This window comes from Chlorocebus sabaeus, chromosome 9 (assembly GCF_047675955.1).
Source record: "Chlorocebus sabaeus isolate Y175 chromosome 9, mChlSab1.0.hap1, whole genome shotgun sequence".
Lineage (NCBI taxonomy): Eukaryota > Metazoa > Chordata > Mammalia > Primates > Cercopithecidae > Chlorocebus > Chlorocebus sabaeus.
The window spans coordinates 36,131,529-36,158,953 of NC_132912.1; the positions used below are offsets into that span (position 1 = coordinate 36,131,529).

At 35.2% G+C, this 27,425-nt stretch overlaps 1 protein-coding gene across 7 annotated transcripts in view; it reads left to right on the forward strand.

The window, feature by feature from the left end:
* The window catches only part of ARHGAP12 (Rho GTPase activating protein 12), a 148,833-nt gene that overhangs the window by 65,181 nt on the left and 56,227 nt on the right, over window positions 1-27,425 (forward strand). For 2 of the 7 annotated variants that reach the window (XM_073018861.1, XM_008002713.3), the window contains exons 4-9: window positions 3,562-3,825; window positions 10,973-11,113; window positions 12,585-12,665; window positions 21,583-21,708; window positions 25,762-25,836; window positions 26,155-26,169. In XM_073018861.1, coding sequence (XP_072874962.1) covers window positions 3,562-3,825; window positions 10,973-11,113; window positions 12,585-12,665; window positions 21,583-21,708; window positions 25,762-25,836; window positions 26,155-26,169 — 702 coding nt within the window. The remainder of the gene's footprint in view (window positions 1-3,561; window positions 3,826-10,972; window positions 11,114-12,584; window positions 12,666-21,582; window positions 21,709-25,761; window positions 25,837-26,154; window positions 26,170-27,425) is intronic. The other 5 variants (XM_008002715.3, XM_008002719.3, XM_008002717.3 and 2 more) reach the window with 5 other exon arrangements.

The following is a 27,425-nucleotide window of genomic DNA, read 5'->3' on the forward strand; positions in this document are numbered from 1 at the left end:
ATTTAAATCAGAATGCACTTCCTGGCTTAATCTTCGGTAGTTCCCTAAATACTTCTGGATGTTTGCTTTGCAACATGACCTTCAAACTCTCTGTGCTGTCACTTGCTTTTCCTTAGGCCTTTCACTTGCTGCTCCTTTTACATACTCTGTACGTCAGCATCATTCCCTGAAAGTACCATGCTGGTTTTCCTAGCTTTTGTTCTTGCTCCCTGCTGTTTCCCCAACTTTTACCTGGCCAACTCCTGTTTGTAAGGCTTAGTCACTTGTTTCCAGGTCTCTTCCTTTTTGCTCCCACAGTGTCCCATGTGTAGCTCTAGCATTGTGTCTATTATTATCATGTTTCACTTTCCTTTACCATGTTATGAGGTTCTAGAAGGCAAGGAAATTTTAAATTCATAATTTGTAGCTTACTCACCTAGCTTGAGTACATGACGCTCAATTCATTTGTCAGAAGTTTCTAGCTTAAAAAGGACACAGCTGTCCATCATTTTTTCAAAACTAGAAGCGTGGATGTTTTCTTAGTTTCCTTTCTTTATCACATCTAGCTGGTTCCAAGTCCTTAATTTTGCTTTTTTGGGGGAGATATGTGTTTGCATAATTTTGTTCATGTTTGTTAATAGTTTGTTCAGTCATTCAACAAATTAAGTGCTCCTGTATACTGGGCAGTGTACTGAATATTGCATGCCAAATATTGCATTGTATTTATGAAATCTATAGATTAATTTTTGGAGAATTAGCATGTTTATGAAGTTTGTTTTATTTTCCATTTAGGAACAAGGGTTTATCCATTGAAGTTTAATTTTAGGTACCTGAGAAAATTTTTACAAATATTCTTACTTGATTTTGTACATTTCTTTTAAGGCTTACTTATAAGTGTTAGTTTTTTTCCTATTATGAAAGAGATTTTTTTTTCTGTTGTATTTTCTATTTGGCATTGCTCATGTATGGGAAACTGACTAGATGATAAAAAATCTGGCCAATTTGTGAAACTCTTAGTAGTTTTTGTGAATTTTAGTTTTTAACTATTGGTTATTTCAACAACAAATGACAGTTTCTTTTTTCTTCTGTGTATTTTATGAGTTTAATTCATTTTTTGTATCTTAGTATAAATCCAGTACAGTGTTGAATAGAGCAGTTATACTTGGCACTTAGTTATAAGTGAGATATGTTTACGGTATTCTTCTATTTAATTCTTCCCTGCTCTTGTTTCAAAATTATGTTAACCTTATAGACCATAATATACTTCAATTTTAATCTTGACTTTAATGAAAGAACTTACCTGTCTTGTTGATTGTGATGTTTACTTTAAATAATAATAATTTTTAAAAGTCAAATTAAGGAAGGGTCACCTGTTCCTGTCTTGCCAAGAGTTATATCCTGAATCTGTGTTGAATTTTATCACACACTTTCTTGGTGTCTGTAGAGATGATTGTGTTTATCTATAAATCTAAAGAAATACAATATGAGATTTCCTAAAGACAGACTTTCTTAACATCTGTGTTTGTTTCATTTAATGTAGTGCTAGATTTCTAATGGTTTATTTAGGATATTTTCTTCCATGTTTATAGGTGAGATTTGTTACAGTTTTATTTAATTCAATTCTTCTCTGCTGTTGTTTCAGAATTATGCCAGCCTTATAGATTGTGCCAAAGGCCATTTCAGTTTTTTCTAGCTGGAAAAACTTTAAAAATTTGAACTGTTTAAACAACAGGAATTAATTGTTTCTTGAAGATTTAGTAGAGTTTGTTCATAAACATCATTTAGAAAGTTGCTGTTTCTTGGCATCTTTATTTCCCCAAGTTCTAGTCAAGTATCAGGAGCAAAGTAAGAACTTCTTTAATATTGGTTGAATAAATATTCTCTAGATATTCTAGCTTCTGAGGCATGATTTACCATATAGAATTTTTATATTAACATAATTTGTTTTCATCAGAGAAAACACATTCACTAGGATATGGAATTAATCTGAAGGAGAAATGATACCTGTCTCCATGGATAGATTTTCTTCATAGATGTGGTTTAGTGATAAATTTGAAGCTAACATTTTAAGGAAAATAGTTGAATTTGCATCATTGAATACAGTACATGTATAACTACCATGTGTAAGACCAAAAGTGACCATTTTGCAAACATGTATTTGTGTTTGGGTTATTTCTACTGTTTTCACAGTTACAGCTTATTCAGTTATTTAAACTCACAAACATTATAGACAAAGTGATTTAAACTCACAAACATTATAGACAAATACTTTTAGAAGTTAAAGTACTTTAATTTCAGTAAAACTGATTTGGTGTTTCCATTCACATTCTTTTCAAATTCAGTATTTTAAAGCATTCATGAAACTCTAGTTATATTACAGAAGTAATTGAACATCTGAATATAATTCTAGGATTTATAGGGAAAAGCACTGGTTCTTCAACTAGAGCCAGTTTTGCCCCCAAGGGACATTCATCAGTGTCTGGAGGCTTTTCAGTTGTCACATCGGAGGCTTGTGTGTCTGTGTAGGCGGGGGTGTGCATGTGCCACTGTCATCTTGTGGGTAGAGGTTAGGGAAGCTGATAAACATCCCACGGTGCAGAGGATAGCCCTCATAACAAATAATTTTGTGTCTCAAAATGTCAGTGGTACTAGGGTTAAGAAATTATGTTATAAAAGGAAAATATATACAGAAATAGGAATACGTAATACAAGCAGGTGTTCTCAGACATGTGCTTTTTTTCTTCAGCAACTGAAGTTCTGTGAAACCTAATACAATTTACAGTGTCTTTATACAAAGGGTATGAAGTATCCTGCTCTTGACTGACATCTAGTGAGATATTTAAAAATAAAAAATAAAGCTATAGCTTAGCATTAAACATATAAATCAGAGTTACTATGAATTCTTAGTTTTCTACTGTTAGGAAATTCACAAATAAAGAAGCTAGGAAGAGATTAAATGATTTAAATGATTTGTTTATAGCCTCTGAGAAATTATACCTGAGAAGGAATAGAATGTAGTATATTCTTAGCTTAAGTATTTTTCCTCTTTTATGTTTCACTTATGTTCCTGATTTAATGTTAGAGCTTAGAATAGGAAATCTTTCTTTTGATAATTTTCATAGTAAAAGCTGTGCTACTCATATGTAAAACTTTTTATTTAAAATATTGCTTACAGTCATAGAATTTGAGAGCCAAAGACGACCTTGGTGGTTTAGTCCAATTCCCTCATTTCTTGAGATAAAAAAATGTCAGTTTCAGAGAAGTAAAGTGATCTTACCCAGTATCATACAACTTATTAGTGCCAGATCTTGAATTAGAACCCACAGCTCTTGGCTCTTCATCACTTTGTTTCAGGTAAAGGAAAGTATTATGCATACTTTGGATTCGGTTTGAAGCTTTTATTTATTTTTCAAGGAAACTATGAATATTAAGACTTAAATTATTATTTCCTTAGAATATAGTCACCTGTATATATGTTTTAAAATGAATTAGTATTATGTTTATAAATCTCCTGTTTTATTTAATTTTGACTTAAATGTTATACTAGTTTAAACATGAAATTTAAAAATGTTTGTTTTATAGGCAACCACACCTCCAAATCAAGGAAGGCCAGATTCTCCCGTCTATGCTAATCTTCAAGAACTGAAAATATCCCAGTCTGCTCTTCCCCCACTTCCTGGGAGCCCGGCAATTCAGATTAATGGAGAATGGGAAACTCATAAAGACAGCTCAGGGCGTTGCTATTACTATAACAGAGGAACACAGGAAAGAACTTGGAAACCACCTCGTTGGACTCGGGATGCAAGCATTAGCAAAGGAGATTTCCAAAGTCCAGGGGATCAAGAGGTATGAGTAATTAAGGAATCAACCGCAAGTTACCAGATTTTCTCTTTTCATTTTTCAGAAACCAAAGAAGTAAATAGTTTTGTTTCTTACTGTCAGCATGTTAAAACACTTGAATCTCTAAGATCATTAAAAATTCTTTCCAAGCTTTGCTAATATTAATGCTAGCTACTTTCTAATCTCTGACTAATAGACAGCTGCTAACCTGATAGTGTGCGTACTAGTTCCAGACCTGGGTTTAAGTTGTCTAGTGCCAATGCACTCCCTTATGTCTTAGAAGATACTATTTCAGTTGTTACTGCACAAGCTGATGATATTTTAAATTAAATTTAATTCAGTTTTTTAAGAGATAGAGTCTTGCTATGTTGCCCAGGCTGGAGAGCAGTGGTGCAATGGTATCTCACTGTAGCCCCAAACTCTTGGGCTTAACCGATCCTCCACCTCAGCCTCCCTAGTAGCACATGCCATTGGCCAATTTTTTAAAACTTTTTTTGTAGAGATGGGGTCTTGCCGCCTGACTTTAAGCAGTCCCCGTGTCTCAGCCTCCCAAAGTGCTAGGATTACTGCACCTGGCTGTCCAGTGACATTTTTTAGAAAAAAATAGAACATATGTGATGTGACCTAGCAAAATAAATAGAAGTGATATTTTTCTCTATTGGCTTAGTATGGCTGCCAGACTACTTCCCATTTTTTCTCTTTGTCAATCAGTGATACAAGACCATTGTTTTACTTATATATGAGGGAAATAATTATAATTTCTTTGCTACAATTGAATCATTCTGTTAAGTCTAACAATTCACTTTAAAATCATTATTTTCTCTAACAAGTCTCCGTACTCTTTTTCTCCTGGTTTCACCTTCCTCCATACCGCTTGCAGGATGGTGCAGTAAATTGGCCAGCTGTATTTTTAGAAACACTTATCTCAGTAGTCTGGCAAGAGGCCTTGGGATTATTTAAACGTACAGGAGTAACTTGGTAGGATTGATAGAATAGAGTGAAATCTTGCCATTTGGTAGATTGGAGCCCCTCCACCTGCGTAGGACATCCTGCTCTTATAGAAAGCAGCTAGCTCATACAAATAAAAACAAGCTTCAAGTAGATAGGAGCTGGAAAAATCAGGGAACACATCTTGTATTTAGGAGACTCCAAAAGATTTTTGTAGTTAATAACTCCTTTCTTGTCCCATTTTTCAGTTGGTTTATTTATAGCTTTAGTTTGGTAATAACTTGTGTTTTTAGTGTTTAAGTGAGAGCAAAAATAGAAAAATAGTTCATGTTTAACTGTAATAAGAAAGGAAAATTTGGCTGGGTGCGGTGGCTCACGCCTGTAATCCTAGCACTTTGGGAGGCAGATCACTTGAGGTCAGGAGTTCGAAACCAGCCTGGACAACATGGTGAAACCCTGTCTCTACTAAAAATACAAAAAAATGTAGCTCGGCATAGTGGCAGACACCTGTAATCCCAGCTACTAGGAAGGCTGAGGCAGGAGAATCGCTTGAACCCAGGAGGCGGAGACTGCAGTGAGCCGAGATAGAGCCGCTGCACTCCAGTCTGGGCAACAGAGTGAGACTCCGTCTCAAAAAAAAAAAAAAAAAAAAAAAGGAAAATTTTATTTGAATTGTACATTAGAAAGATTTGAAAATAAGGTATCCAGTGGATCAATAATAAAGTAAAATTTTACAATTTTGGAGAATTAGGGAAAAGACTAAATTATAGACTAAAAGAATTTAAAGTATACATAGGAACTTTTAAACGTATTTCTTGGCTATTTTAGTAAATAGATGGGAGTGACTTTCATACAGGGTCTCAATTTATATTACTGGTCTCTGTACAAATTATATGAAAATTAATATTTCCAAAGTGACTGGAGCACATCTTCCAGTGACTTCTTGAGAAGGGTTGTGTATGGGAGGTAAAATGAAAACTGTGTGTGTATGAAAATATCTGTCTTCTGCTCTCATATTTAATTGATAGTATTCCTGGGTATAGAATTCTAGGATGAAAATTATTTTCTCTCACAACTGTGAGGCATTTTTAACTTTAATGGGGATCTGGATCAGCCCCTTGTTGGAGAGTCTCCAGTGTTAGAACCATTAGGTCTTTCCTTTTGGACTAATCAGAATCTCCACAGACATCTTTAGGTCTCCTGCCTATACACGGTAAGGGCTGTCTGTGTCTTGGTGTTGGCATTCATTTTGCACATGGTCGCTCAGTCTCCCTTCTTTCTCTTGGTACCCATGTCCCTATTGTATCTATTGTCCCTCAATTCAGAATCTTAGTATTTTTCCTTTCTCAGAGGGAATAACTCTCCGTACTTCTGCTGGAGTAGGGACGGGCTGCACACCTAGCAGCCAGGTATGTAGAAGGAGATTCTGGCATTTTTAATTCTTATTTTAGTACCACTGCTTTCACTCTCCAGTTTCAGAGATACCTCATACCGTCAGTTGCCAAGCCATTTGCAGATTCTGTTCTGTAAGCTTGTTGGGTTTCATTCCCCCCCCCCCTTGTCTGCACCATACTGGTTTAGATTCTACTTTCTTCTGTGTAGATAATTCAGCTTTTTTGTTCATCTGCTTCACTGTTCTCCCTGTTGTTGTGGGTTTACGTCATTTTAAGCATATTTCGCTGTTGTGATTTTAGTGGGGTTTGGGAGGGAGCAACTGTTGGCTCTTCTGTCTTAACACAGAAGCTTATTATTTTAGTGGTTACCCTAGAACAGTCATTCATAATAGGGCTGATTTTGCCTTCCAGGGACATTTGGTAAAGTCCAAAGACTTTTTTTGGTTGTCACAATGGGGAACGTGCTACTGACATCTAGTGGGTAGAGGCCGGAGGTGCTGCTGAGACAGGATCTTGTTATGTTGCCCAGGATAGATTCAACGCTCAAACTCCTAGCTCAAGCAGCCCTTTCACCTCAGCTTCCCCAGTAGCTGGGACTACAAGTATGGGCCACCATGTCCAGCTTTAGCATGCGTAGTTAGCCTATGCATAAAGTTAATCACTATCTTCTTGTTTCTTAAAGTCATATAGGATCTATGTGTGCTGTTGTGCTATTGCTGTCATATGTTATATTTCTATTTTTAGCCCCCTTGTTGTTGTACATGACTCTTAAAATTAATCCTAATTTTTACCACTTTGTCTTCTCACATTTTCTTCTTCTGTCATAAATATGAACCTTTTTTGGCAGGAGACAGGGTTTTGCTCATAAATATGAACCTTTTTTGGCAGGAGACAGGGTTTTGCTCTCTTGCCTAGGCTGGAGTACAGTGCTGTGGTCATAGCTCACTGCAGCCTCAAACTCCTGTGCTCAGCCATCCTCCTGCCTCAGACTCCCAGGTAGCTGGGACTACAAGCATGAGCCACCATGCCTGGCTAATGTTTAAATTGTTTGTAGTTATGGGGTGTCACTGTATTGACCAGGCTGGTCTTCAACTCCTGGGCTCAAGTGATCCTCGCACCTTGGCCTCCCAAAGTACTGGGATTACAGGCATGAGCCACTGTGCCCAGCCATGATTACATGCTTTTAAATTCCTTCATGAGAGTCTGTTAGTAATAGAATCTTAATTTTTGTCTGAAAATTTATTTTACTTTTACTTTTGAAGAACATGAATATATAGTTCTAAGTTGACTGTTTACTTGTTTGTTTTTCCTTGTTCATTGAAGATTTTATTCTCATATTCTCTGGCTTCCATTGTTGATGCTGAAAATTCAGATGTCAATCTGATTGTCTTTTCTTTAAGCATAGTTTGTCTCTTTTTGTTGGCAGCTTTAAAGATCATGTGTCTATATTTTTACTGTGATGTAGCTGGGTAAAGGTATTTTTATTTTCTGCGAGGGCTTTGTTGGGATTTCTGAATTTGAGGAGTCCTGTCTTTGATCAATTTTGAAAAGTTCCTAGCTATAACTGTATATAGGCTCGCCCCCATATTCTCTTTCTTCTTACTCTGGAACCTTGATTAAATGAATGTTTAATCTCACGCTGTTCATCCATGTCTCTCTGTTTATTTTCAGTATTTCAAGATCCAGCTTCTGTTTGGTATTTTTCTCTTTGTCTATACCTTCATTTGATGTTAAGTCAATCCTTGAATTTTAAAAAGTATTTGTTTAGGGGAGTTTCCCAATATCACTGCTTTGAAAAGTTTTAAACCTTCAAAAATTTAAAAGAACAGTACAGTGAACATTATATGCCATATACCATTCATCTAGATTTACCAATGGTTAAAATTTTACCACGTTTGTTTTATTTCTCTCTCTCCCTTCATCTGCCCAAACACACATACACATGTGTGTATGAGTGATTTGAAGCAGATAATATATTTTATTCCATAAGTATAAGGACATGTTCTGGCAAAACCACACATCATTTATCATACCCAAGACATAAAATATTAGTATATTATTTCCTACGTGATTAATATTCATTGTTTCTCAGTTGTCAAGTAATATTCTTTACAGTTTTTTTCCTTGCTGTGAAGGATCCAGTGAAGATTATATATTGTATTTATTTGTTGTATCTCTCTAGTCTTGTTTTCTGTTTTATTTTTGTTAATTTCTGTACATAAAGTTTTAGAGAGTCTGTTTATACTGTTTTTCTGCTGACTCTTACTCAGGGTGTTTTGAGAATGTATCTGTTTTAATGTGAGGTTATAGTTGGAAATTCATAAGTAGGAAGTCTTTAATGCTGGGGTTGAAGGTGGATTCCTTCAAAGGTGAGGCTCTTCTGATGAATGCCTAGGGGGAAACTATGAGTATTTAAAAGTACATCTTCAGCTTTAGTTTTTACAAGCCACCCAGGTAGTATTAATAGTAATTTGGATTTCATGAAGACTTTTGTGGCTAGAGAGTCCCCTTATTTTCCCCAATTACTGGGGAAAATTTCTATGATTTTCCTAGTGTGAAATAAAGGGGCAAGATTTGTTTATGGTTCACCCATAATTTGTGGGTATATTTCTTTGGCGTTCCCAGCTCTGTATTGTGGGACAGCCTTTTAGACTTCCTGTTTTTGGTAATCCTGAGTTCAGTTCTCTAACACTCCTGCATGGTCTTGAAAACTAACATTTTAGTTTGGGGTCTGTCAGATGCCTTCAAGAAGAAAGCTGGTCTTTTTTTCCTCTGCTTGACTCTGCTGATTCTTGTTTCCACTTAGCTTTTGACCTCTGAGTATTTCTTAATTAGCCTTTTGTTCATAGATTATTTAAAAAAAATTTTATGTAACATTTTTAACTGTTTCTGTTCAGATATCAATTGGATACCTACCTGCCATTCTTCTATAAATGGAACATCCCCCTCATATTTGTACTAGGATACATTTGTTGTACTAGGATACATTTGTATCCCAAAGTTACTGAATCGGTTACACCTTTGAATTAAGTTATTAGGTATAGAATAGTTAATATCTATAGAATGCTTGCCAAAAATTATCTTAACTTTTACTTAACTACCATTAAACAACTATTTTTCAGTAGAGGATATCCAGATCTTAAAGCCTGGTTCTGTAGTATAATATAAAGCATATGAAGATGTTGGAGGTTACTTTTCATGGTAGAAGAGAACATCATATTTACTGTGCAAAAGTTGGAAAATTATGATGAGAATTTTGTTAGCTAGAAAGTCATATCTTTAAAAAATTGATTCTGTGATTTTGTTTCTTAAATTAATTTTACTAATTTGATTGCCATTTTTGTTTCTAAAAGTTTTACTGCACTCTTCTTGTCTGTGAGCTTGCATTTTAAGTTGCTTCAATTAAATAAAAATAAACTCCTGATTTTTGAATTAGGTTTTCAATGTTTAAAAAATGTTTCTGTTGTAAAACATATATAATTCACTTTATGCAGTGCTTCTGTAAAGCTATGTTTTTGTGAACATATTAATATTAGAATCTTAATGTCTTTAACTACAGTGTTGAGAATCTACCCATCTTAGTGTTTCAGACCAAATTATATGATAGAAAATATAGTATGAATGAGTAAGTTTTACTTGCTGAAACTATTTTACCTAGAGGTGATAGGAAGGGTCATTTGCATGAGTGCTAACCTAATAAATGATTCTTAAATGAATGACTTTTCAGTGCAGAAAGCAAATTGCCATTTAGTCATATTATAGTCCCTCTTGTCAGTAGGCATCAAAAGTTTCTAAATTTTCCCAGTCTTCTAATTTGCTTCTCTCATGTGTCTACAGTTTATCATGTATACCCATATTATTTTATTTTCTTCTCCCCCTTCCCCTTTTCCCTCCCCTCCTTTCCTCCCCCTCCCCTCCTCCCCATTCCCTTACTCCCCCTTCCCTTCCCTTCTCTTCCCCTTCCCCTCCTCCCCCTCCCCTTCCCATCCCTTTCCCCCTCCCCCTCCCCATCCTCCTCTTCCTCCTCCTCTTCCTCCTTCTTTTGAATAAAAAATGGAGATGAGGTCTCACTATGTTGCCCAGGCCAGTTTTGAACTCCTGTACTCAAATGATCCTCTGGCCTTGGCCTCCCATAGTGCTAGGATTACAGATGTGAACTACCGCTCCTGGCCCCTATAGTATTTTCATACAGAATTTTTTATTTGTCTCTCTGTATTGTGTTTGAATTTGCTCAATGTTATTTTTTCTTGTTTTGAAGTTTAGTTTCCAGTAGTCTTTAATAGGCATTTGATTGAATGAGTTAGGAAAATTTACCACTAAATTATAACACAAATTATAGAAAAATAGTCCGAGATATCTTTATTTAGCAATGTTATTTACCTTGCATGTGGCTATGTGCTTGTGGTACATGAGGGGGAGCTCAGTCTAATGCAGTTCCCTCATCTCCTCCGTTGTTTACACATACATATGTGTACACACACCTACTCCTTTCATTTTTAAACTTGATTTCAGCCAAAAACAACATTAAATAACATTCGAGCGCTCCTTAGTCTGAAAACACTGTTTTTAGTTTTATTGTGATGAATTTTTCTAGGGTTGCACTAATGTGATAAAATAACCACTGTTAATTTTACCTCACCTCTTACAATGTACCATTTAAAGACTTATCAGTTTACTTTCAAAATCAAATATTCAAATATATTTAAATTATCTTAGTACTTATACTCAAGTAAAATTGATTTATTAGATTTTCAGCCGATTCATATTTATATTCAAAGAAGAAAAATCCTTATGTTTCTGACTATTTGTAGCTTCTTTCATCCGAAGAAAACTACTACAGCACTTCTTACAGCCAGTCAGATAGTCAGTGTGGTTCTCCTCCAAGGGGTTGGTCAGAAGAGTTGGATGAACGTGGGCATACCTTATATACCAGTGACTATACTAATGAAAAGGTACATTCTTTTTTTCTCATCTAGTGTTTTTTGGCAGAATTCTCTCATAAAATAGTTGTGTACTGAAGGTTTAGTAGTATTTTAAAAAACATGAAAATAATCTTCATTGTAACTTTATAATCATGCCAATTGACAATATGAAAACTCAGTCTAACTACTGATTAATGGTTTTAAACTGCTAAGGATGATAGTGATTTTTATGCTCTTGATACCCATGGAAGACCTTTTAAGAGTACACCTGTTGAATGTCATTTGTTTAGATTTCTTCAATAGGCATATTTCTTTATATTTTTCTGGGGGAATAGTTTTTTGGAAATGGTTTTCTCTCTGTGACATTATTGTACATCGCCTTACTGCCTATTCTCCTTTTCCTATTACAATCAAATTTATGTAAAACAAAAACCATCAATCTAGTATTTTATGATTAGTTTGGAAATGAATGTTGATAGTTTGTGTGTGTATTGCATCTGGTATCATTTGAGAAAGCAACTGGTTGGTAGTACATGTTCAGAGAAGATGTGCTTGGGAATAAATGGGGCTTGGCTTTTATCCCTCTTTCCTGCCTCAATTATTTGACATTGGAACATATGGAAGCAGTTTTTTCATTTATTTCATACTCAAGTTCATATGTTTGTATTAGCAATACTTTTTTTCCCTCATATTCCCTGTGTTTTATTGCATGCTGTTTTGTTGTTGCTGTTGTTTAAATTTTATTGTGTTTGGCCATGGGAAGTAATTCCTAAAGGGTTGCATGAAATGAGGCTTTAAATGGTTTAGTTGTACATTTAATTGAAAAGTGTTTCCCTTTTGTCAGTTTCTCAAACCTGTTTTCAGATGGGAGTGTACCTGTGTACCAGTGCATATGTACATCTGTGTATCTTTATGTTGTATGTTGCTTGTTAAGTGGTGCTTGAACAACTAGCCAGACATTGGAGGATAGAGAGGGCAAATAAAGTCATGTTTAATAATGAGTATATTTATTCTTACCAAACTTAAAATGCAAGTCTATTAGTATAATTAGTTAGAAATTTTTGTCACATGCCAGGCACGGTGGCTCACGCCTGTAATCCCAGCACTTTGGGAGACCAAGGCAGGCGAATCATCTCAGGTCAGGATTTCGAGACCAGCCTGACCAACATGGAGAAACCCTGACTCTACTAAAAATGCAAAACTAGCTGGGCGTGGTGACACATGCCTGTAATCCCAGCTACTCGGGAGGCTGATGCAGAAGAATTGCTTGAACTGCTTGAACCCGGGAGGCGGAGGTTGTGGTGAGCCAAGATTGCACCATTGCACTCCAGCCTGGGCAACAAGAGCAAAGCTCTGTCTCAAAAAAAAAAAAAATTTTTTTTGTTGCAGTGTTACTGAGCAAGTAGAATAAAATTCATAAAAATTAAATCTAGTATCTCTGATAGTAGTAGCTTAAACTTGCTTTTATTTAAATTTAATAACACCTGTTCTGTTTTTATAGTGGCTCAAGCATATTGATGATCAAGGTAGACAATATTACTACAGTGCAGACGGATCTCGGTCGGAATGGGAATTGCCAAAGGTAATAAACCTTGACACCGAATTTCTATTTAAAAATAGTAGATGAAGTAATACCTGGAGATGGTTTCAGCAGATTTATTGTAAAGTCTTTATTATACTTTTACAAAATAGAATAATTTTTTCAGAATTCACTGAGAATACTGTGAGTGGTGTAAGTTTTCTAAGATGTACAGGTATCTTCACTGTGTGATACTGATTATTCCTATTCAGAATATCTTTTAGGTAAACTTGAAATTGGCCTTTCCTTATTCTTGGAAATAGGAATTCTCTTGAATACCAATAATGTCATCTTATCTAGTTGTGTTGAGTATGTTGATTTTTCTACGTAAAGTTGTTCTTATATTTACTCATTTTTTAAAAGAAAGAAAAGTAACTCAGTATTCAGGTTTATCCTCTTATGTAAATGTGTGTATGATTGAGCCACTCATTAGCCTGAGATATAGGCAACATGTGATAAGATGTCCTTATGATTTAGCTGGACGTCTCATTTCTGGACAAGTGTACCAGGGCTGAGGTTATCTAAGGTGGTAGGTTTCAGAGTGGTCATATGCACATCACTATTGGTGATTGAGATAATTTTAAGTGATATATGAACAAACATTTGAATTTTAATTGGTGCATTATTTTAATGTTCTAGAAAACAGCTGTTAAGTAGTAGACAAATATGTGGTGTCAATTGTTACATATCCTTTAGTTTTTAAAATTTGTCTTTTCCCCAAAGTAAATCAATTTAAAGAAGAATATTAATAGTATAAATGAAACATGGATATAAAAAAAAAATTACTAGATGTTACTAAATTGACCAGTTGGGAAACGCTAATCTAGTAAACTAGTGTTAATAGTACTTTCTTCTATATGTGAATGCTATCTGGCCTTTAATTATTTTATGAAATTCTAAGGCTTGATATGGATAGGATGAAAATGAAATACATATCCTGTAATTGATTTTTAAGAATACCTTTGTGAGTCTCAGTTGACCAAGTAGCAGAAGAGAGCTCCGTTGTAATTGACGGCTTTTACAATTTTGTAATCTCATGGAACAATGTGTAGGTGGCTATAATGGAAAAGTTCATGGGTGTGGGGGATGAGGAGATAGATAAAGGAAATACTGGTGCCTTTGATTAATTTGTTGATGAAGCATAGCCTCAGAATTTTCTTGTAGTTTGAAAAACTTGTCACATCTTCAGATAAGCATTTTTTGATCCTTTATCACACGTTTTACATAGGTACTTACTTTCTCTTTGCTCAGCTCAGCAGGAAAAACTATTCCATATTTTAAATCACTTTATTGTTTAAATTAATTACACTTTCTAAATTAGGAGTCATTAAAATTTACATTTGTACAATAGGATTGTTTTTAAAAATACTATTTTCAGCTTAACATATTAGTATTAGTGAAGATAATTTTTATATTTTAATTATAAGAGCTTCTGTATAAAAAGTTATGAAGATATTAATATTACCACATTGTGGTTTTACTTCATCAATCATAAAATACCATGAATGAAAAAGATCCAAATAAAAAGTCTATGGAAAAGTACCATAAATCATGTATTTCAGTGTTGAATGTTTTATCTCATTACTCTTTAAAATTATGAAACGTAATTCAATAAAACATTTGTGGATTTTTTAAATTTTCATTATTAATTTGTATTTTTAGAATGTGATTCTGAAGATAAAACCTTATTTACCCTTGAAACTTTGAAGTTGTGCCAGGCAGTCAGAACTCCATAATGTTTTTAAGAACCGTAGCTTAGCAGTTGTGATACTCTAGCAACAGTTTTTTAAAGTTAAATTTTATAAAAAGTTAAATAACCCACCATTTTATTTTCCAAATATTTCATTGTCTTCCAATAAAAAACTTTTAAGTGGGAAAATGATACCTCAAGCTTAGTAAGACTGTTACGAACTTTTAGGGGAAAGGAGATAAACATAATAAGATAAGCAATTTATTTTATTAATGTGCTGGGAAGAAGTAATAGAATACCTCAGATACTACTTTTCAAAATTGGTACCATTTATAAAAAAATACATATAGTGATTAATTTGGAAAGAAGAATTTTATGGATCATGATGGTGAGAATATGTAATAACTTATATGTTGGGGTAAAAATACTGTTTTGAGGGACGTAATTATTCGGTATTGAAAACTGTATATAACAGGGATTGGTTCTGTTAGGCTGTTCTAGTAAGTGTTATGCTTATAAAATACAAGCTCTGATTTCCACTTGAAGGAACCAGAAGAAAAATCTGCTCAGGGTTTAGTTCACTGAAAACGATTTAGATTATAGAAGACCAATCTTTTATTAATATAATAATTAAATAAACAGATTAATTTTTTTGTTCCACTTGACAGATTTGAATTGTAGCTCTTACCAGTACCTCAAATACCAGTTCAGTTTTTGGAGGACTCGTCTGCTGTGTCTTTCTTCACAGTGGTTTCTGATTCCCTAGAGTAATGACATCAGTCACAAGGCTGCTTTTGAGTGATTTGTCCCAGGTCAGGGTCCTTTGAAGGGAGAGATTCCCAGGATAGCCTAATATCAGGAACAATTTGGAGCCTTAACTGGTAGCTAAATATTCCTGTTGGGTTTCTTTGTAACTCAATTATATGATTTCCTTGGTCAGAAGAACTATAGGCTGTGTCAGGAAACCTGTTTACTTTCAGAGATGCCTTTAATGAAAAAAAGAAGAGAGGCAAGAGACTGAATAATATCAAGACCTCAAAGGGTATTTTACAGCAATGGAAATGTGTGCTGATTGTGACCAGCGTTGAATCCTCAGTTTTGTGATACTATTTCATTTCCTGCTACCATTTGCTGCTTAGCATAAAGTGTCAGAAGGTCTTCACAGTTTCTTTAACTGTCGATTAAATTGGATATGAAAAAGTTTGAATTAAATACAGTGGAAATGAGGAAATAAGGAAAAATGTTGTAGAGTCACTATTTTATAGATTGTTACTGCATGATAAAGACAACTCCAGGTTACATTCTGCATTCTAAGCAACTTAGCACTTACTAGTAAGTCTAAGATAAATCTGTTAAGCTTGTAACCATGCAGATACTAAAATTTAATTTACTATTTTCTGAACACGTTTTGGTGCTCAGTATTATGTAATATGTTTTGATGAATGCAGATACATAGGATACAGTCTTTACCCTAAAAATTTTCGTTGTAAGTTTGGAAAGAAGAAACATGTTCATATGACAGCTGAGTAAAAAAGAATATGTATATATAAATACACACACTCTGGGTTAGGTGTAGGGGAAGGGAACCACAAAACTGTTAGACAGGAAGGAGGATTGAGAGAAAGAAATAAAGGAGAGTAAATGAAGAGAGAAAACAAAACATTCCCCACTCAAATTGAAGTCTGCTGTTCAATATTTGAAATAAAATGCATGAAGAAATCCAATGCTATTATTATAGACATAAGAAAAATCAAGAATCAGAACATGGTATTCACTCCAGATGAAAGTAATGTTCTTTTTTTTTTTTTTTTTTTTTTTTTTTTTTTGAGACGGAGTCTCGCTCTGTTGCCCAGGCTCGAGTGCAGTGGCGCGATCTTGGCTCACTGCAACCTCCGCCACCCAGGTTGAAGTGATTCTCCTGCATAGCTGGGATTGCAGGCACATGCCACTACACCTGGCTAATTTTTGTATTTTTAATAGAGATGGAGTTTCACCATGTTGGTCAGGCTGGTCTCGAACCCTGACCTTGTGATCCGCCCACCTTGGCCTCCCAGAGTGCTGGGATTACAGGTGTGAGCCACCGTGCCCAGCTGAAAGTAATGTTCTTAATAATTTAATAAAGGCTTAAAATTATGCTGTGGATAATCAGAATTAAATGAAGGCTTTCATTTAAAAAGAACAAGAAATTAGGAAAAATAAAAACATACATGAATAGGTAAATATGATAAAGAATAAATTAGAAATCTTCAAGATGAAAAAACATAGTTATTCACATAAAAAATGCAGTCAGTAGTATAAACTTTAGACCTAACAAATATGAAAGCATAGTTAAGAAAAATGGAGGATGAGTTGAAAGTTTTCTATATTCATATATTAGGAATTCCAAAAGAAGAGAATGGAAGAATGGTGTAGAAACAATATTTGAAAATATAATTTCTAGGAATTTTCTAAAATTGAAGGAAAACACGAATCTTTAACTAGAAAATATGCTTTGAATACTGTCAAGGATAAATACAAATAAATCAACATGTCAACAAATTTTGCTGGATCTGCAGAACTTCACAATAAGGAGACAATCTTAAAAGCCATCACAGTGCAGTAGATGGCATCATTGGATCCATTATGACTCAAGTATTAGTTCTTTGTGGTGGCCTCCCAAATTGTCCTGTCATTAACTGAGTTCAGCTGTGTGGCTTGCTTTCACTGGGATGTGACAAATATGACACAAGGAGAGTATCGAAATGGGCTTATAGTCAGGGCTTGCTCTTGCACCTCTGCCATTGCCATGAGAAGAATGTGCCCAGGCTAGCCTCCCAGTCCCAGGAGGGGGATGAGGGTCTGACTTGTCCAGATAAGCCCCTCTAGATCAGTTTTTAGCCAACCCAAAAATCTGTGGTAATACATGATCAACATTTTAAGCCAAGTAAAGCACACCATCTCTGTTTATTATACCTACTGTGTTCCAGGTGAACACCACAAAAGCATATCCTTCTGCATGATGTACTGTGCATAACGTGTTATGAAGCCCAGTCGGTCATCCCTAAACGGCACTATTGAAACAGCACTCTCCCGCTCCCTGCCTGGGTACTGTGGAGCCTGGGGTGGAGCCCTGTTGACTAGACCCACAGTGCATGCAAGGAACCCTGTGATTCATCCTCCCTATGCACTAAATGGACAACAGCAACAAGGCAACACCCCGTCCTATCCCAAGCAGTGTGTGGGAAGAGGATTGTGGAGAGGAAGGAGCCAGAGAAAGGGATTTCTAAACTGTGTGTAAGGTCCTAGACACTACTCCCAGTGGCCTACACATGAAAGCAACCAGAATTAGCATAGCGAAATCTTTGAGAACTGAAACATGGTGTGGAGTACTGCCCAGGTTTCAGACTGGCCTCTAGGTAGTGCACAAACAGGGCAGATCAGAACAACAATGAAAAGATTTTTAAAATGAAATTGACATTTGAACTATGGACCATAAAAGCAGGCCAAGATGTGCATTCTGGACGTAAATGGGGTTCACCACCTGTTAAAATATGTTTAAATGGAAGCCAAAGTCTTATAGTACTCAAAACACCCACATGTAACCTAGAATTACTTGTCATACCAAGAACCAGGAAAATCTGAACTTGAATGAGAAGAGACAGTAGGTTGGTGACACACCAGGATGACAGGAATGAATGAATTATCCCATAGGATTTTAAGTCAGATGTCATAAAAGTGCTACAGGAAGCAATTATAAACACACTTGAGATAAGAGGTTGGAAGTCTCAGCAAAGAAATAGAAGATATACAGAAAAAACAAAGGTAAATCCTAGAGCCAAAAATCAAATACTGGATGGCTCAATAACGGAATGGAGGTAAAAGAAGAGAGTTCATGATCTTGGAGATAGGTTAGTGGAAATTATTTAGTCTGAACAACGGAGAGACAATAGATTTCTAAAACAAAATGAACAGTGCCTCAGAGACCTGTGGGAAAATACAAAAGAGCTAACCTTCCTTTTCATTGAAGTTCCAGAAGGAGAAAGGAAAGAATGTGAGGCAGCAAAATACCTGGAAGAAGTAGTGTTTGAAAATGCCCCCAATTCAGCAGAAGACAAACCAACAGATTCAAGAAACTGAATAAACACTAGATAATGTAACCCCAAAGAAATCCATATCCAGGCTCATTGTAATCAGAATTTCTGAAAACTAAAGACCCTCACCCTCACCCCACAAAGTCTTGAAAGCCCTTCAGTGAAACAACACATTACCTTTAGGGTAATAATTTGAATGAAGTGACTTGTCCAAAGCCATGGAAGCCAGAAAGAAGTGGCATAACATTTTTCAAATACTAGAAGAAAAGAACTGTGAACCCTTCTACACCCAGCAAAAATATATCCTTCAGGAATGAAAGTAATATAAGGACATTTTCAGAATTAAACTAAACTAAGATTTATCCCCAGCAGTCTTGCTTTCAAAGAGTTGCTGTAGGAAGTCTTTCAAACAGAAGGGAAGTGATTAGAAAACTTGCAATATCAGGAATGAATAAAGAACAACAGAAAGGGTGAATATCTGAGGGGACTTTTGTCCTGGGTGTTTAAAATTGTCTTTGATATTTGAAACAAAAATTATAATATTTCTGAAGTAGTCCTGATATGCAGTAGTGATATTTGAGACAACTGTTTCATAAAGAATGAGTAAAGGGATGCAATTTTTAGTAGGGTTTCTGTATTCCACTTGAAGTAGTAAAATGTTGATACTAGTAGACTGATAAATTATGTATATTGTAATCCCTAGAGCAAGCACTAAAAAAGTATAACGAGAGGCTCAAGGAACTGTGGATATATTAAAATATAATAGTAAAAATTCCTCAAGTAGCCCACAGGAAGGTAGGAAAGGAGAAACAGACAGAAAATTAATGATAAAATACCAGACTTACATCCTAACATTATAAATAATCACATTAAATGTAAATGCTCTAAACACACCTGTTAAAAGATTTGCAAAATGGATATAAAACCACTATGATCCCAGAATATGCTTCTGTAAGGAAATCACTGTTCTTTATTTTTTTGAGACAGACTGTCACTCTGTCGCCCAAGCTGGGGTGCAGTGACAAAATCTCGGCTCGCTGCAGCTTTCGCCTCCCAAGTACAAGCTATTCTTGTGCCTCAGCCTCTTAAGTAGCTAGGCCTACAGGCTTGCACCACCACACCTGGCTAATTTTTGTATTTTTAGTAGAGACAGGCTTTTACCATATTGGCCAGGCTGATCTCAAATTCCTGACCTCAGGTGATCCACTCATCTCAGTCTCCCAAAGTGCTGGGATTACAGGCGTGAGCCACCGAGCCCAGATAAAAATCACTTTCTTGTAATGACACATTATGCTAAAGATTATCTATTAAATAATCTGCAGCAAATCTCATACTTCATGGCGAGATTACAGAAGCTTTCCCATTAGAGTTAGGGACTAGACTAGAACATTTCTATCACAGCTTCTAGTCAACAATTAAGAAATGGAAAGAAATAATGGAATTAAGAAGAAAGAGATGCAATAGATTATTATTATTATTATTATTATTATTAGAAAATCCTAAGAGAACCTACAAACTTAAAACTGATGAGAGTTCAGCAAAGTTGCTGGATATAAAATTAACATGAAAACTACCCGTTTGTCTAGTAAAAAGTGAGTTCGAAAATGTGATAGCAGTGAAGATACTATTTACATTAGCAGCAGTAGCAACAAGAGTTGTAACTAAGAACATGTTTATTAAAGGTCTGTAAGATTTTAATAAAGAAAATTTCAGAGCAGAGTAAAGGAAGATCCAAATAAATGGTGTAGCATACCATCATGATCTTGGATTGGGAGGCTGAATTTTATAACAATGTCCAAATTAATCTACAAGTCCAGTGCGTTTCCATTTAATATCCCTTCCCTCACTTTTTTTGGGAATGGAACCTAAAATTTGTATTTGTAAACAAATATCCATAAAAGAGTCAACATATTCCTGAATACGGAGTAGTTGGTGGTTAGGGGACAGGAGAGATAGAGTTCCTGCTGTGGTAATTAAGTTGGGATAGTAAAGGCACATGTATAAAGCTCAGACGTGGCATTATGAATCAATGGGGTTAGGGAGACTTTGGCTCTACAACAACAACAAAAAAGCCAAGTGTGCTGACATGTGCTTGTAGTCCCAGCTACTCAAATGTCTGGGACAGGAACATCTCTTGAGCCCAGGAGTTCAAGGTTGCAATGTGCTCTGATCATGCCACTGCACTCCAGCCTGGGTGACAGAGAGGAACCCTTTCTCAACAAACAAACAAACAAACATTGGTTTGTGTCATCTGAGATGCTGCAACAACAACTAAAAAGAAAACAAATCAGTGGAGTAAGCATGGACTAAGTAAGAATGTTACTAAGATTATTGGTTTTCACATAAAAATGAAAATAAATGTAGATCTTGACCTCACTTCATGCTAAATGATTAATTTCAGTTAGATTAAAGATATAAATATAGCAAGTAAAACTTTAAACACTGTGGAAGGATATATCAAAGAATATCTTTATCTACAGAGTAGGCAAGATTTCTTGAACAAGACTCAGAAGGCTACTATAAAAGGAAAGATTGACAGATGTGACTACATTAAAATTAAACAAAACACCTTCTCTGTGTAGAAGATGTCATAAACATAGGGGAGAAGCTGGGCTACAGACTAGGAAAAGATATCTTCAACTCACATAGCTTAGAAAGGTTTAGAATCCAGAATATGTAAAGAACTTACTAGTTCATTTTGAATTTAATTTTTGGTTTAGGTTTTTAAAATAATGCTTAGTAGATGAAGTAGAAGTAGAAAAATTAATTTGATTTTATTTTATAAATTATGATAGTTAATATTTATTGATAATGTACTACTCTTTTAATATGTTGTTCTTTAATACTTTGATCCTTAGAGCAACTCTGTGAATGAGATGATATTTCTGTTTTATCTACTTTACAGTTGACAAAATTTAGACTGACGGAGATTAAATATTTTGCCAAAGATAATACCTTGGTCTGTGTAACACCAGAGTCTGTGATCTTCTCAATTGTGCCACAGTTCTGGTTAAAGATGAGAAAACTGAGGCTAGAAAATGTATGGAGATGTCATATGTTGAACTTTGCCTAACAGTCTTTGTCATTTGGAGCCAGGATGTTTAGATTCCACTTTCGTTTCTATTGTTTATGAAGCGTTTTTTGTTTTGTTTTGTTTTAGTATAATGCTTCATCCCAGCAGCAAAGAGAAATAATTAAAAGTAGGAGCCTGGATAGGCGGCTGCAAGAACCAATAGTATTAACAAAGTGGAGACACAGCACCATTGTATTGGACACTAATGACAAGGTAGGACTGTTGAGATTTTTGGCAAGTTCTTTGCATTGTATTGTACAGTGAATTGTAACTATTTGTACTAATATTTCATGTATTTAGTAAATATTCTTTGCTAGAACATTTGATTTCTTTTGAACTAATTTAAGCTTTTGATCTGCATGTATGTTGAAACGTTACTACATTATTTTTTCTTTTATCAAATTGACTACATTTTTTTTTTTTTTTTTTTTTTTTTTTTGAGACGGAGTCTCGCTCTGTCGCCCAGGCTGGAGTGCAGTGGCCGGATCTCGGCTCACTACAAGCTCCGCCTCCCGGGTTTACGCCATTCTCCTGCCTCAGCCTCCCGAGTAGCTGGGACTACAGGCGCCCGCCACCTCGCCCGGCTAGTTTTTTGTATTTTTTAGTAGAGATGGGGTTTCACCGTGTTAGCCAGGATGGTCTCGATCTCCTGACCTTGTGATCCGCCCGTCTCGGCCTCCCAAAGTGCTGGGATTACAGGCTTGAGCAAATTGACTACATTTTTATGTATTTAGCATCAGTTTGTCATGAAGTAAGTTTTGGTTTTGAGGATTTTGGTTTTTGCACAATGGACTGACTTATCTGTGGCTTACTTATCTGTGTACCTTGATTTGATCCTAGTAGGTGACAGATTTTTCTTGCTTATCTTATTTTAAAGTCACATTTCTGTTATCCTTTGTCTTTAGTCTCTAGGAGGTTTCATAGGGAAGACATTTAATTAATTTTCCTCATCCCAGATAATATTGGAATTATATTCCCTTTGTTTCTCTAAATGCTCTCTGTAGAAAGCACATCTTTTATCAATCTGAGAAGTAATGTTCTCTGTTTCAAAAAAGGGTGAATTTTAATGCAAACATTAAAATGGATGTTTTAAACACTTCTTTACAAGTTACTTATTTACAGTGTGGCTTCATTTTGGGGATAAGTTGGGAACTTAGTATGAATTTGCAGAATATTAGGCATACTAATGTTGAAATGTAAAGGTTTTTTAAATCATCAGGCTTCTTGTAGCATGATTTACAGTTTTTCTGTAATTTTTAGGTGTGTTTGTGAAAACAGAATGAACTATCTCTATAGCATATTTCATTATGTTTGGATACTTTAAGTCCTAAATTCCTTTATCAATAATCTCAATTGATCAGTCAAAACAAGTATAATATTTTGGTACTACAAGTTACTATAAAATTGGTCTTTGTTGAATTTAAAGGTGGAGTATTAGAAACAGTTTTCTTCGTATGTGTAAGATGGACTAATAGAAAACAATGAAAGTGGCACACCTGTTTCTAGCTTCTATTTTGTAAGGATCTTGTGTTGAATGTAGAGACTACATTAAAGGAATGACATTCTGAGTCTGTGCTATTGAAGATATGCTTGAAAATATATTAGTGTTGAGATTAATCTAGGTAAGTAAAACACCTAGGGATTTCTAATAGGAAAAATTCACTCAACCAAGAACCAGATTACAATTCAGGATAAATAGGAATCTCCCAAATGCCATATATACTGTTCTAAGGCAAATCATTGTTGAACCAACTCTACCGCCTCTTCATACTGGAACAAATAGGATGATTATTTTGATAATTTATTTAAAATTTCTTACTCCTTTTTCTTTTGTTTTCAACATCATAAAATATCAATCTTACTCCTTTTTAATCTCTCAATTCATTTTTTAAAATTATTTTTCAATCTATTGCTTTAAATAACTCACATGCAGTTCTTAGTACATTTCCTCTTTCATCTCCTTGTCCTAGAGTTGTGAGAATATGATTTTTTTGCGATTAGAGATTTACTTAGTTTTGGTAGAATTGTCTTTTTTACCCCCCACCTTACCCTTTGCAAACAAATGCATAAGTCTCTTAACATAGGGCAGTTTTTGAGATTTTGAAAAAGGGACTGACTACCAGAACAAACTAGCTAATATGTGATAAGGGATGAAGTGTGTATAACCTGAATTGTAATCACAGCAACCTAATACAGATGCTCTGCAACTTAGGATGAGGTTATATCCCAGTAAACCCACATAAGTTGAAAATACCATGAATTGAAAATACCACAAGGTGAAAATGCATGTAATACACCTAACCCACTGTACATTGTGGCTTAGCCTAGCCTACCTTAAATGTGCTCTGAACATTTACATTAACCTACAGTTGGGCAAAATCATTCAGTAACACGGTACACTGTAGAATAATCAATTATTTACCTTTGTAATCTGTTTACCCTGGTAATCAGGTGGCTGACTGGAAGCTGGGGCTATATGCCTCTGTGCAGCATCATGAGAGAGTGTCATATTGAATATTGTTAGCCCAGGGAAAGATCAAAGTTTCAAGTATGTTTTCTAGTGAATGCCTATCACTTTCCCATCACCTTAAATTTGAACAATCATAAGTCAAGAACCATCTATTACTGTATAGCAGATGTTGTTGTGATGACGTCCTAATTCAGTTTACAGATAACCCTGGAGGGGTAGGTGTGTGTATGTGTATGTGTGAATGCATCTGTTTCTGCCTTTTTTTTCTGTTTTTACTATAACTCTTCATAGATGTATATGATGTATATTTATATGCATATATCTAAATATAGATAAATGTATATATGTAAAATTATTTCTTGTTTATAATAGTTATAATTGTTGCACATACATTATTACTGTATTTGTGGTTTTTATTTCTGTGGGACTGAATGTGCTATGAAAAATATAATTATCATTTTATTCAGTTACTTATTTTCTACTTTATGGATCATCACATCTTCCCTCTTTCTCATACTGTTTTACTATCAGACAGTCTTAGAATCAAAAATTGATCTGACGTTGTCGGAAAAAGTGAGTGAGATTTGGACCTTAAGTTAAATTTCTTTGAAGTTTTTTATTTGATGTGCTTTTAATATTTTCTCCATTAACAGTGCCTTGTTTGTTTGATTTATAAGCTTGTCCCTTCAAGGGCTTCCATGTAAACTTTTACTGCTATTAGTTTCTATATTTACAAACTGTGTAGGATGTAAACCTGAAGACATTTTTCCAAATGAATAAATATTGAGTTAATGGTTTTTGCAAGTGTTACTTAAAACAAATTCCCAGGTTCGTTGACAGCACCTTCTCCAGCTTCATAAACGTAGAAAACTAGAATGATACATACATGGAGATTCAAAAAGTTCAAAGGAACTTTTTGGTTTGATAGAAAAAATTTAGTAATAGGTAATGGTGTATGATTTAAAACATTCTCTTTTTCTGAAATTATTCAAAACATCTAAGGAAATGGAGAAAATTTAAGTGGAGGTGGGCTGTTGCTACCAAGAAAAGTTTTTCAGTCTTACCCTCCTTGAATAGTCCTATCAACATCTGTAATAGAAATCACATTCTGTGTTTTAATATTGACAAAGCAGACTGCTTAAAAAAAAAATCACGTTATTGGTTTGCTCTTATGATACTGTTGTAGGCTTAGACATTAAAACTTCTTGTTTTCTGGGGAGTTATTAATATTTAAATCTTAGGTTTCTTTCTTGAATTTAAAATATCTTATTTCTAATTTTTGAAAGGTTTTCTATAAATTACCTTAAATACTAATAGCAATTTAATTTCTTATATAGCTTTTGACTAAAATTAAATTCCCATTCTGGCATTTGCCAAGTTATTTCTGTGACCTTGCCTAATCCTGGGTATTTATACTTACCATACCAAGAACAAGTTAGTATCGTGATTATAATGTATTTATCTGGAAGTGTTTAAGTTTTACTTATTTTAAATATGATTAATTCAGACTGATATAACATCATGATTTTAAGGCAGCACGTATCATTTCTTTTGAGTAATTCCATATGCATTATTTAAATTAAACTGTAATTGCTATAAAACGCCATATTTTGTAAACTTTTAATAGCGTTTGTAGTTTTAAAATCATTGCCGTATTAGCTTGGAGCTGAATATAGAACGAAAATAACGAGGAAAAAATTTGTTATTCTCTCTTACTAAGCTCTCCTGCTGTGAGTAGAGGCAGAAAGATAATTATATAAAGTAGAGTAACTTTTTTCATTACTTATTTCTTGTAGGAATCTCCAACTGCCTCAAAACCCTGCTTTCCTGAAAATGAGTCTTCTCCCTCCTCACCAAAGCACCAAGATACAGTTAGTATGATAGAAGCATATCTTACAATGTAGTTCAGTTATTTCAATCAATTTTAGCAAGTTAATTTACTCTTAATGTAATGTTTAAATGGGCTTCTATTAAATGTCATTGGTTTTTCTAAAAAATCACAATCAAAATAAGTTTAACAGTCAGATTTTATTGATTTAAAAGTCTCCCTTTTGTTTAAAATATGGTATCTTACATGATTAAATTATATACCATATTTTTAAGTGATGAACTTATATTTGTTTTTAAAAATAAATATAAAAATTCCCAGACAATACTATCAAATTATACTTTACTCTTTTTTCCCTCAGGCCAGCAGTCCAAAGGTAAGAACCTATCCTCTCCTTCTTAATGGGCATAGACACCTTCATTTTCTGTGCTGTAAAATATATTGCCAAGTCTGTGCCAGATGAATATTGGAAATAATATAGCTCAGCTCTAAGTTCTCCTAAACTGGAAAACCTCTGTGTGACTTCTCTTAAGATACCTGTCTTAACTCTGATGAAATTTTACTTGATTTCTATATTTATATTCACTCCCAGTCTTTTCTATGTGTTGCTGATCATGCTATTCCCCTTCAATGGCTTCTGGGTTTTTTGTTGTTGTCGTCATTGTTTTTTAAATAGAGACAGGGTCACACTCTGTTGTCTAGGCTGGAGTGTAGTAGAGCCATCATAGCTCGCTGCAGCCTCAACCACCTGCCCCTCCCCCACCAGGCTCAGGTGATTCTCCCATCTCAGCCTCCCTAGTAGCTGGGACCACAGGCATGCACCAGCACCCTCTGCTAATTTTTTTTTTTTTTTTTTTTTTTTGAGACAGAGCCTTGCTCTGTTGCCCAGGCTGGAATGCAGTGGCATGATCTCAGCTCGCTGCAGCCTCCACCTCCCAGGTTCAAGTGATTCCTCTGTCTCAGCCTGCCAAGTAGCTGGGATTACAGGCATGCACCACAACATCTGGCTAATTTTTTGTAGTTTTAGTAGAGACAGGGTTTCACTATGTTGGCCAGGCTGGTCTCAAACTCCTGCTCTCAAGTGATCCACCCACCTCAGCCTCCCAAAGTGCTGGGATTGTAGGCATGAGCCACTGTGCCTGGCCCTCTCGGGTAGTTTTTAAAAAATTTTTATGGAGATAAGGGGTCTTGCTATGTTGCCCAGGCTGGTCTCGAACTCCTGGCCTCAAGTGATATGCCTGCCATGGCCTCCCAAAGTGCTGGGATTACAGATGTGAGCTACTGCGCCCAGCCTGTTTTCTTGTAGAATGAAGCCCTAAAATTCTTAATGAGCATGACAAGGCTGTGCATGCTCTGGCTCCTGAGTGCCTCCACCACCTCATCTCATATTTCCTTTTCCCTTCTTGCTTATTGTCTTATCACTCCGCCCTTCTCTCAGTTCCTCAAAGGAGCCTGCCTTTCAGCTCAGGGTCCTTACGTGTGTCATTTCCTCTGCATCCTGAAACATTCTCCCCCACATCTTTGCCTGGTTAGCTTCTATTCATTCATCAGGGCTTAGTTTGAACTTTACTTCCTCAGAGAATTTTATTCTAATTCTCTAGGTTAGGTAAAGCTTTCCTATAATACTCCTCA